General features: G+C 35.8%; 2 protein-coding genes across 6 annotated transcripts in view; one reads left to right on the plus strand and one right to left on the minus strand.

Moving 5' to 3' along the window:
• Positions 1-3863: 3863 nt before the first annotated feature.
• LOC131166318 (uncharacterized) lies at positions 3864-7209 on the plus strand. Its single transcript, XM_058124756.1, has 2 exons — positions 3864-5748; positions 6850-7209. Exons 1-2 carry the CDS (start codon positions 3864-3866, stop codon positions 6993-6995), a joined length of 2031 nt encoding a protein of 676 aa, XP_057980739.1. The 3' UTR covers positions 6996-7209.
• Positions 7210-7860: 651 nt separating this feature from the next.
• The window catches only part of LOC131166319 (protein SUPPRESSOR OF PHYA-105 1-like), a 33977-nt gene continuing 27500 nt past the window's right edge, over positions 7861-14337 (minus strand). For 3 of the 5 annotated variants that reach the window (XM_058124760.1, XM_058124758.1, XM_058124757.1), the window contains 4 exons: positions 11115-11261; positions 10039-10356; positions 9584-9643; positions 7861-8980 (listed from right to left, as the gene is read on the minus strand). In XM_058124760.1, the coding sequence (XP_057980743.1) occupies positions 8789-8980; positions 9584-9643; positions 10039-10356; positions 11115-11261 (717 nt within the window). In that variant the 3' untranslated portion in view covers positions 7861-8788. The remainder of the gene's footprint in view (positions 8981-9583; positions 9644-10038; positions 10357-11114; positions 11262-14337) is intronic. The other 2 variants (XM_058124762.1, XM_058124761.1) reach the window with 2 other exon arrangements.

Genomic DNA, 14337 nt, shown 5'->3' on the forward strand with positions numbered 1-14337 from the left:
AATGATAAAAAAAAAGAAATTTCTATGATAATTTTCTATTCTTAATATTTTTCAAGTTCTAAAAATTGTCCAAGGAAGAGATGGGTATTAAATATTCATATTTTGTAGTCATGACAACTTATATTCTTAAAGAATTCAAGATGTTTGGCATGTAAGATCCTCAAGAATTTCTTAATATAGGTATTTAACATTTCAGACTCTACATTCCCGCGAGTTTTGTGGATAATCCAAGCCATTCGTGAAACTTGCAAGATAATCGAAGCCCAAATCTCAAGGCCTCAGGTTGGGCTTGAAGCTAACTGAATTCAAAAGCTTAATGTTAATTAATAAATTAATATATAGTAAATCTGTTAACCAAAATCAAACTAGGTTGTACCAAATCTAAAATGAAATAATGAACATTTTGGAAATTCAATTCACAACTAATTAACCAAATTTGGTTGGTTTGTTCAGTTAATTCAATTAATTTTAAATAATGTTTCAACTTAAAATATATTTAATAGTTATTAATTCCTTTTTTGCAATAGAAAGATTTAATTGTAAATAATCCACTATAAGAATTTGAGCCCAAGGCGTGTGTTGACAGCTCGTCTCACCTTTACCATTGTGCTATTTTATGAAAAAAAAAAAAACAAGTACATACTTAATAGTTAGAATTTGCAATTAACAAAATGCAATTTTTGCATAATTAGATATTTTTATACAAAATTTCTCAATATCATTTTCGTAGACTGTTATAGAACTGTGAGACATTATAATTTTAAGAACAATAATGAGCTGCTTGTGTTAAGCATATTGAAAAATTCTTGCATTGCATAAAATTTTAATTTGAATATTCATCTACAATCATTCTTTTGGTGTCAATTTCCCTCACACACACACACACACACACACACACACACACACATATATATATATATATATATATATAAATTATGAATATGTGAATGATTTAATAAATTATTTTTTTATTTTAAAACTTTAACAAATTTTTCTTTAACTTTCTATTATTTTCTAAACTCTCCATTATGATAAATTTAAACATAGAGTAAAGCACAAGTTAGTCTCACTACTAAAAAAATCGTTTTAGTTTCTAAACTTTTAATGGGTACAATTGAGGAATTATACTTGTTAATTTTACGTAATAATATTTGTCGGCCTGGGTGTGCGTCTAGAGGGGGGTGAATAGACGTTCTTTGCAGATAATCAATTTTTCTACAAATACAAAAATTCTTTGGCAAGAAGTAAGAGTGATATACCACAATATATTTGAAAGCAAATAACCACAAGTAAGTAAAGTAAGAAAGACAAGGGAAAGAGAAACTTAATACAACTATGTTAATGTGGTTTGGTACCAAGTCTATGTCCACGCCTTGAGTCCAATTTAAGGATTTCCAAATCCACTAAGCAATCCCCTTCAAGGCGGAGAAGCCTTTACAACACGGGTACAAAACCCAGTTGCTACCCAAGAGCTTACAACCACGGTGTTCACCAAGAATTACCTTAACGAAAGCTCACCAAGAACCTTCAAGAATCACACTCAAAAAAGAATGTAGAGATTACAAGATGGTGTTCCTTCTTGAGCTAGTGATACAAATGAAATCTCACACTACTCTCTTTCAGCAACTGATATATAACTAAGAATAAATAGCAAGAGAGCTTGAGCAAGTAAGGGTTAGAATGAATGTTTCACTAATTATCTCATCAACTAAATGCTTCAATCAATGTATTCAATGAATGCTAAGGCATATATTTATAATCAAAAGGAGGAACTAGCCGTTGGGCATTTATTGAGGCAAGACAAATCAAAAACTAACCATTTTAAACACATTTAATGCAGTCTACCTCCACCAGAAACCGTCGACAGTTTTCCTGTGCTTTTCCAAATTGTCGACGGTTTTCTATAGAACGACCAAATTATGAACCAAACCATCAATGATTTTTTGGGCTTTTCCCAAACCGTTGACGGTTTTCTATAGGCCATACCCTTTTCAAAAAACCATCTAAGCATCTGATTTATTTCATTTTCTTTGAGTGCTTAACCATATTTTAAAGAAAATGGGGACCAAGTTTGTGAGATATTAAAACCCTAAACTTGTTAAAAACTTGTCCTTAAAAATTTGTTTAAGTATAAGATATCTTGTAAAAATCTGCTTGAAGACTTATTAAGTTTATTAAAGATATCCTATGAACTAACATGCATATGCACTTACTCAACTCTTACTAAATATTCTTACCAATATCATTCCAATGTGGTCTTCGGTTGGTTGTGCCTTGAGTATTCTCTGTGTATGCTTTTGCTTATTGCTTCATCATGATTCGTCTGATCCTTATTATTGCTTTAGTATCTACTTGTATATTTGAATTGAACTTGAGGAAAAAGGTTAACTAACCAAGAACCACTAATGGGTTGTTATCATCAAAACAAACTTGAATGAAAAACCTTAGCCACTAGGGCTAACAATATTTTTCATTTAAATTAAGTTCAATGATGTTAAGGAAACCTGTCGAAATGTCACAACATATTGACCTAACATTATTATTATTAATAATTTGTTTGATATGCAAAATTAGAATAGGTTTAATTTTTATATTTTTACATGTTCATCACATAATTTTTTTATTATATTTCACTTTTAACTTGTTTTAACATAATGTACCAAATAATGAGTTAATTGCTATGAGCTTGCCCTTAAAGGAAAAAAGACCAAAAATAAAAAAATAAAAAAACCAAGAAGATGAAGAAGCTCGACTCATAAAATAACAACTTTAGTTACATAATTTTATTAAATGCAAATGTTTAATTGTACTAATTAAAATAAAATGATTCAAAATATTTTTTGAGAACTAACTTATTATTTTTTATTATTTTATTTATTATATAATAAGAAAAAAGTAAATATTTTTTATGATAAAATTTGACAATAGTTAATTTTTTTAATCTATTTCTTACTATACTCGTAAAAATATTATATTACTATTTGCTTCATAACATCAATATAATTTATTGTATAACTTATTGTGATTGACATATTATAACTAATATATTTTCCCGAACCAACTCGGGTCAAGGGATTAACTGGATCATGCCGGTTCCCTTCGACCATGAATAGGAAGGCGCGAAGTGGGAGTCAGAACGGTTAACCGTTAACTTTCAGCCGTCGCCAAAGCTAAGGAATCGAAACTCGCGGGAACACCTTGATATAGAACCCTTCACAGAATGGACCATCGGCGAATCCAAACTGGTAAACAACTATTGGGTCAAACAACCCCAGTCACAAACTCCCTAAAAATGAGCACAAGAATTGTCGCTACTATTTTCCCGAGAAAAGTTCACCTTCTTTTCCTCCCCCGTATTCACCCAGGAAAAAACAAACATTCTCTTTTGATCCTTTGAGGAATTATACGTGATTTTTTGAAGTTATGTTACGCCCAGTTTGTTGAATCTTCAGAGATCAGACAACATTTTTTCCTGGCATTTTACTCTGGCTGCGAAAATACCCACATATCTCCATTTTGGTTATTTGGATCTGGCTCATGAGAAGATTCAGAAGATAAAATTGAATTCTGCTGAATTTCTGCCGGGCTCATAAGAATCTGGTGGAAATCAGTGCCTATCTCTCTCTCTCTCTCTCTCTCTCTCTCTCTCTCCAGATTTGGTACCTGCATTCCCTATTTTGATATAAGACAGCTGAAATTTGCTTGGCTTACGACCAACACAAATTTGACCATTTCTGCTGCTATCTTCTGGCTGGTAATTTCAATCTAAAGCCATTTTCTTGTCCTCCCACAGAAAAGTTGATTCAATGTTTATGTGATAGTTTGAAATACCCATTTTCAGATCTTGATATTTTAGTTTCAGGATGGAGCAATTTCGGCAGATTGGAGAGGTATTGGGAGGCTTGAAGGCTCTTATGGTGTTCAAAGACAATATCCATACCAATCAGAGGCAGTGCTGTCTGCTGCTTGATATGTTCAGTTTTGCTTATGATTTAATAGCAGAGGAGATGAAACAGAACCTAAAATTTGAAGAGAAGAATATGAAATGGAAAATTCTTGAACAGCCCTTGAAAGAGCTGCATCGTGCATTCAAAGAAGGAGAACAATACATCAGACACAGCTTGGAAACCAGGGACTGGTGGGCTAAAGTCATTACCTTCTATCACAACACAGACTGCGTGGAATTCTGCATCCACAACTTGCTCTCTTGCGTTCCAATTGTCATTGAAGCAATAGAAATTGCAGCAGAAATATCGGGGTTGGACCCAGATGAGATGCAAAAGAAGAAACTTGCGTTCTCACGAAAGTATCACAAGGAGTGGAAAGACCCAAAACTCTTCCAGTGGAGATTTGGGAAACAGTATCTTGTTTCGCAGGATTTTTGCACTCGTTTAGAAACAGTGTGGAATGAAGACAGATGGATTCTCCTCAACAAGATCAGGGAAAAGAAGATTTCAGGTCTAGCGAGTTCAATAAAGTATGAGCAACGACTCACAGATCTTTTCAAAAACTTAGATGGATCAGAGCTGTTGAATGCGAAACTCTTACCTTGTTCCATCTTAGTGGGCTCCAAGGACTACCAGGTGAGGAGACGGTTAGGGAATGGGAGCCAATACAAGGAGATCCTGTGGTTGGGTGAAATCTTTGTTTTAAGGCACTTTTTTGGAGAAATTGAAACTCTGATTCCTGAGATCTCTATGCTACTGTCCCTCTCTCACCCTCATATACTGCACTTCCTTTGCGGGTTTACTGATGAGGAAATGAAAGAGTGTTTTTTGGTTATGGAACTAATGAGTAGAGATCTTTGCAGCTACATTAAAGAGATCTGTGGCCCAAGGAAGCGAATTCCATTCTCTTTACCTGTTGCAGTTGATCTTATGCTTCAGATTGCAAGAGGAATGGAGTATCTCCACTCAAAGAAAATCTACCATGGAGATTTAAACCCTTCTAATATTCTTGTTAAAGCCAGAAGTGTCTCCACAGAAGGGTATTTGCATGCAAAAATCACAGGATTTGGCCTATCTTCTGCCAAAAATATCTCTCAAAAGTCCTCCGCAAACCCTTTCATTTGGCATGCTCCTGAGGTTCTAGCAGAGCAAGAACAATCAGGAACTATTGGAAACTCCAAGTACACAGAAAAGTCCGATGTCTACAGCTTTGGGATGATATGCTTTGAGCTGCTGACTGGAAAGGTCCCCTTTGAGGATGGACATCTTCAAGGGGATAAAATGAGCCGAAACATCAGAGCTGGGGAGAGGCCACTCTTTCCATTCTATTCACCAAAATATGTCACAAACTTGACCAAGAAGTGTTGGCACACCGACCCAAATCAACGGCCAAGTTTCTCATCCATATGCAGGATCCTTCGCTATATAAAACGGTTTCTGTTGATGAACCCTGATTACGGCCATCCAGAACCACCAATGCCACTTGTTGAATACTGTGATATTGAGGCTAGGCTTTTAAAGGAGTTTTCTTCATGGGGGAATCCTGATCCACCACTGGTATCGCGAGTCCCCTTTCAGATGTTTGCTTATAGAGTTGAGGAGAAAGAAAAAACAAGCACGAACCAGAGTTCAGAATCAGGAAGTGATGGAGGTTCAGTCTGTGGGGATGAGAATGGGAACACTATGGATGACCCCTTCCCCACGGTAACAGAGAAGAAATCACTAGTTGCTTCCGAAACTTTAAATAAGAAGATTTCTACGATTAAAAAATCTGCAGACACAAAAACCAACAGGCAACCAGGTCATTTCTCATCTTATTAATTCAGGCCTAACCATTTTCTCTAAATTAGATATTTCATTAATTTTTGCTCATACGGCAGTAGCAGAAGCAGCTAGAATTGTGGCAGATACTATTAAAACGATCTCATAACAGTTATTCACCAGCACAACAACTAAGCTTGATAATTTGTATATTATTGTTTTTTCGAAGTAGGTACTTTGATATTGAGTGCTAGTCTTTTTCCTGCACCTTAGAACAGTGAACAGGGGATGCAGCTGGTTGCAGACATCATATTACGAACACTTTCAGCAGAAAATTGTCTTCGAGAGTTAAAGTTATAGGTCTCATAACTTAGGATTGCTAATGAGTTATTGGGAGCAGCTTCAAGCGAGAAGCAGAACCCATCCCACAAAATAAAAAGCTTCAAAGACTTCCAATGGCTGCCTTTATTTTTTTAAGAACCTAAATTGCTAGGGAAGGTAAATATGAAGTTTGTAGGGCATGTACCTTTTCAGTTTATTATTATTATTATTATTATCAATCTTACAGCCTGCAGAACTCTGAAAAAGTGTGTTAAAAGCTGCTGAGAATCACTGAGCACAGAGATCTGCATAATCAATCCAATAACTGTAGTGATTTGAAGTATTATCACAGCCAAATCCATTGCAGATCCAGATTGCATTGTGCACAAAAAAATTAAATCATGGTTCTTAAACCATCTAGAATGTGCAGAAGAGTTTCAGAAGGGGCATCCTTTGAATATGGCCACTATTCTGTATTTGGCATATTGTATTAGTCAGAATCAAATTTATAACATAACAGTTATTATTTAGATGATTGAACATTCTTTCTACTTCAATAGCCCGTGCACTCTAATAAATAGTGATGTGATTTTGTGTGTGTGTGTGTGTGTAAAATAACTTGAGGATTCTGCTTTGTATGTGCCACTCTTTCAAGAACTGATTAAATTGAAAAAAATCAAAAAGCAATGTTATTGATTCTTCTGTAAATAATTATAATCCCACTGGATATGTACTTTTCTAACCATTTTTTTAATGAGGAAGAAGGCTAACTTTTCTTGTATTTCAGATCTTATATTATCCTTCATGGTTTGGCATACAGGGACACCGAAAGGACGATCTGTTAGACCTCCACAAACATCCCATAGTGCACGAAGTATGAGAATGAATTCCGAGAGCCAGTTAATGACGATCAGTCCAAAAGTGCGTAGAACATCTGGTCATGTTTCAGATTCTGAACTTCCCTAGGCCAAATTGAAAATGAATTTCTGAAAAAGAAAAATGGGAGTTTATAGACCAGATATTTACATTTTTATGTATTTTTATTTTCACCATCTTTGTATACAGGGTAGTTTGTGACAGGGTAGGAACAGATTAGTTTGCTTTCTACAGTTTCACTGAAGTTAATTTGTACTGTAAAACTGCGTCTACATTTTTGCAATACTCATCTGGGCTGTTTTCTTTCTTGCGCTTCTTTGTTAACATGAGGATTTGATCAATTAGGCATCCGGCCCAGTTGAACGGTTAAAACTTTCAGTTTCAGGCTCTGGCCATCTTGTGTCAACTATTATGGTTCAGTTCCCCCGCGCCCCGAAAAAAACCACCAGGTGAAAGTTGTGGTCTAGCCAACAGCAACCATGATGACTCAAATACAGTTTTAATTTTAAAGGCAACGTACAAAAACATCACTTCACAGAAAACTGTGTTGAATTGAAATTCGAGTTGCACAATAACAGATGACAAGCATTTTGAGATTTAACTGGCAAATTTTCCAACCAAACTAGCATGGAACTGCCCATACACAACTTATACAAGCTAACTTTCCCAAAGTTTGACAAGGATGTACAATTGAATAAGAGTTATTTTACTGGAGAACCAAAAGAAACTTACGGGCAAGAAGAGCAAGGCACTATACAGCCAGATGCAAAAGAGAACTCATACTTTAGGTTAGACTAATAAGAGTATTCTCGTCACATCCTGCAACTGTGCCCTACCCTGACCTTGCTGAACAAAATATATATGATGGAATAGGCAACACTAACAATAATTTAAGTTTGAGAAGAATAAAAATAAGAACTGAATACGATTTTTCACATGAGAAGTTGTACAGAAATTAGAAGAACAGTATAATTGACATGCGATGTTAAAATTTAGCAAAGTCGCATCCATTACAATTTTTGAGAAATCAAAGCAATCTGGGTACTGTTCATTTAATAAGACTAATGGATACATTTTCAATCTGGAATTATATTGAAATGAGTGAAGATTAAGAACACTTTATCCATGAGGAATTGCCCCCAAAAAACCTGGTTGAGAAATTGAAGATGGTCCTTAAAGAAATGCTAGAAAATTTGAAAACTGCCTACTCGGAGAATTATGTACAATTATGAGTGAAAACTACGGAGCAGCTGTAAAAAGCCTTGTGTGTCTGAAGTTCCAGCATTCCCATGTTTGTTCCGTTATCTGTTTGCTGGAGAGAGTAATTGCTCACAATGGGATGTGTGGTTCTGGAAAGACTAACTACCAGCTCTTCCATCTTGTCCCAGCCCACCATTGTGATCAACTTGTCTAAGAGTTCTAGCCATGCCTCAGAGGCTTCCCCTAGTCAGAGTAAGAATATTGGTCGCTAAGCCTCCATCTTTCTAAAAGTAAACCCTTGTTTAGCACCAGAGATGTGAATGTCTTGTTGAATTCATTTCTGATCTTTCATGATTGAAGCGTTGCAACATGAAGCACTTTAGCCCATGCCTTTTGCAGGATAAGCTATAGACTGCTATAATAGCAGGGCAATATATTGCTTTGCTTTTGGCAAATCTCCAATCCATTTAACAAACAGAATATTGCTTTGCTTGTGACATGCAGATGAGAGCTCTGTAACAGCTGAGCTCCATTAATTTGTGCTCAAGATGGCAAATTTTCTGGCCCCTGATCATTGTCTGCCCTTTTGAATTGAGACATTGGGACTAGAAGCAGCTAAAAAATCCTCAGAATACAGACTTTAAGTACAAGGCTGAGAATACTGAGAATGAATTCCCTCCTCCCTACACCAACTGCAGCAGTTTAATGTTTCCAGTTGAGTTTGCTGCAAGAACCATGTTTGACTTCCCTCTCCAACAGACGCTTGAAACAAACTGTCCATTATAATCATTAATATTGCGTCTAGGAGTTGGATCAATGGATCCAAATTTGAAAGAAGTGATTGGCATTGGCAAAGATCTATGATAAGTAAAAACCTGAAAAAATAAAACAGGATATTTGTAACCTAAAAGTATTTTTCGAAGTGTACAACAAGAGGAGAGATGAAAATAAGAATCAGAAATTATATCCCCAAATATTCAGAAACAAAATTTAATGCCATCAAGAAGGGTATTGATGGCAATATCTTAGTACTCTTTCTTTCTATAAGAATGTGCAAAAATTTAAAGGATGAAAACTCAAATTTTTCTTCTTCCATATCTGAAAGAGAGTTAAGTGCCAGCATAATGTAGCATGTTTGACATGGGTATCTCACTTATTTTGAAGTGTCAATGAAAAATGGGACAGATTAAGAAAGAAAACAATGTAAGGCGATTAGCTCTCCTCCCCTAGCTGGATATGCGTATCAGATACAAAGCCCAACTTATGTTCCTCTCTTCCCTTTTAGGGATATGCTTACTGGGTAAGTGGGCCAACGGCAAGCATATCTGAACATATTTCATAACATACCTTGTGTAAGGTATTTAATACATTTATCAGTGTCCTTGTAACATAATGTACAAATAAGCCACCCACAAACAACTACAATTCCAAACCTTACCAGCATTATTCCAAAGAAAATAGCAGGGATTCATGCTAACCTCATTAGTTTCTGAACCACATGCAATGTATCCATCCAAAACAGATAATCCAACAAAATTCTGTACAAGAAAATAAATGTTAGAACCAGTTAGATTACCACTTAAAAGCTTAAGCTGTTAGGTTGAGGGCCAACAATGCATATCAAGCTTTAGTGCTCCCCTGCACGTGCAGCTAGACAGCACGTGGATAGATAAACACATTGATAACACCGATTACAGAGAACACAATTTTTTTTTTTAAACACAACACAATAAATGCAGGCAACAAGAGTAGAACCCAGGACCTCCTGGTAACCAGCTCTGATACCATGTTAGATTACCACTTCACCTAAAAGGTTAAGCTGTTAAGTTGTGGGCTAACAATGCATTTCAAGCTTTAACAGAACAAAAAGATTTATTAGAATTAGAAAAATTTACCATATGACTAAATAATTATCTAGAGTTAATAAACCAACCTTTTCATTAGTATGACCACGAAAAGTTAAGCTGCAAGCATTGGAGGACATCCCAGCTGAGTTGGTTTTGTTGAGATCCCAAAGCTTTAGAGAATTGTCTGTGGACGCAGAAACAAGGGTTTCTGGATCTAAAAATTTTGTATAGCTAACAGCTTTTCCATGGCCAGATAATGTGCACCAAGGGATTCTAGTATGCCGAAGATCATAGCCGTAAATCTTGTAATCCGCAGATCCAAAAACCAACAGATGGGAGGAGTAAGCAGAAAATTGAACACAGCAAACATTGGCGGGGCTCCAGATAGTTCCAATAGAATTTTTCTGTTAAAAAATCATACCCTGGAATCAGGATTCAACTGAATCCATAATGGAGATAAAAACTAATTTTCCAAACAATTGCCTAAGTTCGAAGTAAAGAACAGGGGGAGTGTGAAGTCATAGGAGAATTATGAAACCACAAGGTTTGTCTAATTGTCTAAGCTTCGCATTCAGGCTCATATCTTGAAGCCCATGCTAACAAGTACCTGACAGTATGGTGAAATCAACAAAATAGATACACACTAATACAATAGTGAGTCAATTAAAAAATTAACCTAATTGTGGCTAAAATTAACCTACTGGCACCTGAGGCCTGGCTCAGGTGAAAGGTTGGGGTGGGACGTGGAATCTTACCAATCATAATCATGATGAATCGATGATGATGGTGATGATGTGAATACATTCTGGCACAACAGACAAGAAGATAACCATCTTCCTATCATAACTTCAGCAGTCCTCAGTAAAAAGCACAAATAAGAGAACACATGGTTGTTGCTCAACTGAATGGAGACTTGAGAAGAAGTTATTTCAGCACATGTATGTGTGAACACGCACGCATAAAGTCAAAAATAGTTAATTAAGAATATATTTTCCTTTGCCATTTCCTGGATTTTTCTTGAGACTTCCAAATTAAAAAATTCTAGAAAAAGAAATGACGAGAAAAAGATAGGCTTCTACCATGAATCTATGATTACCTGCTTTATGCAAGTACCAAATTCTTACCCATAAAATTTGTTTAAATGATACACGGGAAATCATACCTCATTAATGCTCCACAGTTTCACTGAACAATCATCACTTCCACTGGCAAACTTTGTTGGGTCGATTTGTGAGAAGTCAACAGACCAAGCCCTCTTTTCATGCTCCTTGTGTTGAGAATATCCTTGACCAGTTCCTGCATCCCAAATCTATACTCCACCCAAGTATACAATATCATGAAAAAATGCAAAAGCAATTAGAAAACAGAAAAAGTACTACTACTACTATTCAAAGCAGGTAAAAACAACAATAATTCTTTACTTTCAAAACTTAATTGATGATATTAATTTTCTGAGTAAATGAATCATATGGTAATCTTAGAAACAAGAAGTAACTCTGTAAGCAGGCATTTAAATAAAATTTACGCCAAAGACTGTTCTAGTGATAGCCATGCAATGTGTACAGAGAGTTGCAGCCATTACGCTCTCCAAACATTTGATCAAACTTACGAACCCTCCAGAAGACTTCCTGCTTTAAAGATTGCTGCAAGAACACCATCCATGAACTTCTAATTATCGCTCAATGGTATGTACCTTGTCCAACCATCTAAAGTAACCAACATGATAGGGGCAAGCAAAAAAAAAGGTGTTAATGCTATTTCAAGTTGGCAGCTCATTGTATAATCCCTATCCCTAGTCTCTACAATCAAGTAATTGAATCTAACCTCAGAAAAATAAGCTACGTGTTTGTTTTAAGCAGAAATATAGAGTGCTTAAGGATTATTTTGTGATCTTTACCTCATTTACTATTAACTGTGTCATTTAGGGAATCTCTCTCGTTCAGCAGTCACCTCGTCAGCCTCTTTAATATTTCTTCTCTTAATTTCCTCACATTCCCCTACTTTCTTCCTTTTTATAGAAACATTATGCTCAAATCAACTCTCCTACAATTAACTTTACTGGAGAATTCTAAACTGGAGTCTACATTCTGTCATTCTTGAGATGTGAATGGTAAGATGCTCTCATATATCACCATAACAATCTAGGATCTTACGCTTCTGGTTTTTAGGTGCTGATCCCACAAATGCTGAGATAGTTTCAGCTACAGATTTATTCATTTTCAATCTTCACTTCTATGGCATGGACCAAAGGAGTCTGTCCCCACTAGGTGGCCAAATTATAATGTCTTTCATTATAGACAAAAAACTATTGTAATACTCTTCTAGAACCAATATTGTAGCCCAAACAACTTTATAATAATAATACTACAAAAGATGAGAAAAATCTTCTAGAGGAAGTAACAGCTATCTGACAAAATAATCTTAACCAGAAAAAAACAAATAATTAGACAAATGAGCAGGAAATAAGCACAAGCAATCCAAGATACAGCTTCCTGAGGGCAAACCTTGGCCTAATGGCAAGGGTACCACACCGAAACCCAAAGGTCAAAAGTTCAAATCATGGAAACAGCCTCCCCAAAAACTGGAGGCCATGTATCATACACGCCTCAGCCCCACAATGTGGCATGGAGCGTTGTGCACCATGTTATACGTTTGAACAACAAAGTGTGCTAGAAAGGTAATTGGACATCTCAATGACTTTATTTCCCCTTTTTATGAAGGCAATGATACTCAAATCAGGAACTGGTATCAAATCCCTTCAAAACCACTATCATGCAATTTTGACCATCACTATTAAATATGTACCATGGTTTTAAATCACGGTAGCGTGTAGCGTAACGTAACGGTAACGGGTGTAACGGGAAGCAGGAGTAGCGGATGTTACATAACGGGAAGCGGGTGTAACGGCAATGAATTTTTTTGGAGCACGCACAACCTTGTGCATATTAGCGTACTTGCATGTTTTAAGCTTTTAGCCATCCTTAGAAAGGGTTTTAGTGTATTTTGGACCCTTTAGTTTGAGTAACTAAGTTATTTGGTAAGGGCAACAAGTTTACATTTATTTTAAACCATCATTGATAGAAAATTACGTGTGTGCGAGTATTTATACTTCTCATTGTTCTTATCTGTGATAAATTCTTATGTGTGCTAAATGAATTAATAAAATAAAATACATTATACACTCCATTAATCTATTAGACACATAAGACATACGAATAATATAAATATAAAATAGCTAGAAAAGAAAGAAGGTTGAAGTTGAAAAATAAAGAACATAAAATATCACATTACTAATATTATTAAAAAAAAAAATTTCCCTAACAAGTTAATATTTTGAAATTGTTAATTAATGCATCTATTGTGAGTATTTAAAGAAACAGTAAATTTTGTATCATTGTCATCCTCATTATAATCTTTTCCCCCTCTTGCCACTTGGTATATTGACAATGATATATGAAAGAGAGAGAGAAAAAGTGATTAGAAAAAGTAAAAAATAAAATATTTTTTTGGTGTAACAGTCTTATAGCGGTTACGTAAAGGCCGTAGCAGCCTTTACGTAACGGTTGCGTTCCGTAACGGTTTCTACGGCCGTGATTTTTCTTCCCTCCGATTTCGCGGTGTGTAACAGTATCGGTAACCCAAAAAACCTTTACGTAACGGCGTTATGTAACGGTCGCAGCCTTTATTTAAAACCATGATATGTACAGCTCACCTTATCTACATTTGTTGTGATATGGCTCATACTGAGTGGAAGGCATGCACAAAGAGAAAACATGGTGAAAACAAAATGCTAGTGTTTGCTAATGAAACCGTCGATGGTTGCCTTCTATCCGTCGACGGTTTGGTCCAAAATTCAGAGAGGTTTTGCTCTCGGTATTAAACCGTTGACAGTATGTCTGCAAACCGTCGACGGTACTGTCAACGGTTTGGCTCAGGAACCCGACGCAAATTTTCAAATTTGAATTGGGACGTTAGGTTGGTTGGGGTTTGGAGGAAAAGCCTTCGGGAAACCTTTATATATACGTTGTATATGTTGTATTTGTAAAGTTGTTCATGTTTTTGAATACAAGATAGTAAGAAATGCTGCTGATCCTGTGGATGTAGGCATTGTCAAACCATGTAATTCCTTGTATTATTGTTATTGCTTTCATTATAATCTGTGTGATTGTTGTTCTGTATATTTTACCGTTGAGTGTTGCGTTGTAAGATTGATTTATTCCGCTGTGCAATTCATTTTTCACAACAATTTGGTATCAGAATATTGTTGAAATGGCCTCTAGAGCTTCTTTTGCAAAGTTCGATGTTTTCAAGTTCGATGGAGCAGAAAACTTCGGTTTATGGTTAAGAAGGGTGAAGAATCTGTTAGTGCAACAATGTATGGTGAA

The sequence above is a fragment of the Malania oleifera genome, chromosome 10, assembly GCF_029873635.1.
Source record: "Malania oleifera isolate guangnan ecotype guangnan chromosome 10, ASM2987363v1, whole genome shotgun sequence".
Taxonomy (NCBI): Eukaryota; Viridiplantae; Streptophyta; class Magnoliopsida; order Santalales; family Ximeniaceae; genus Malania; species Malania oleifera.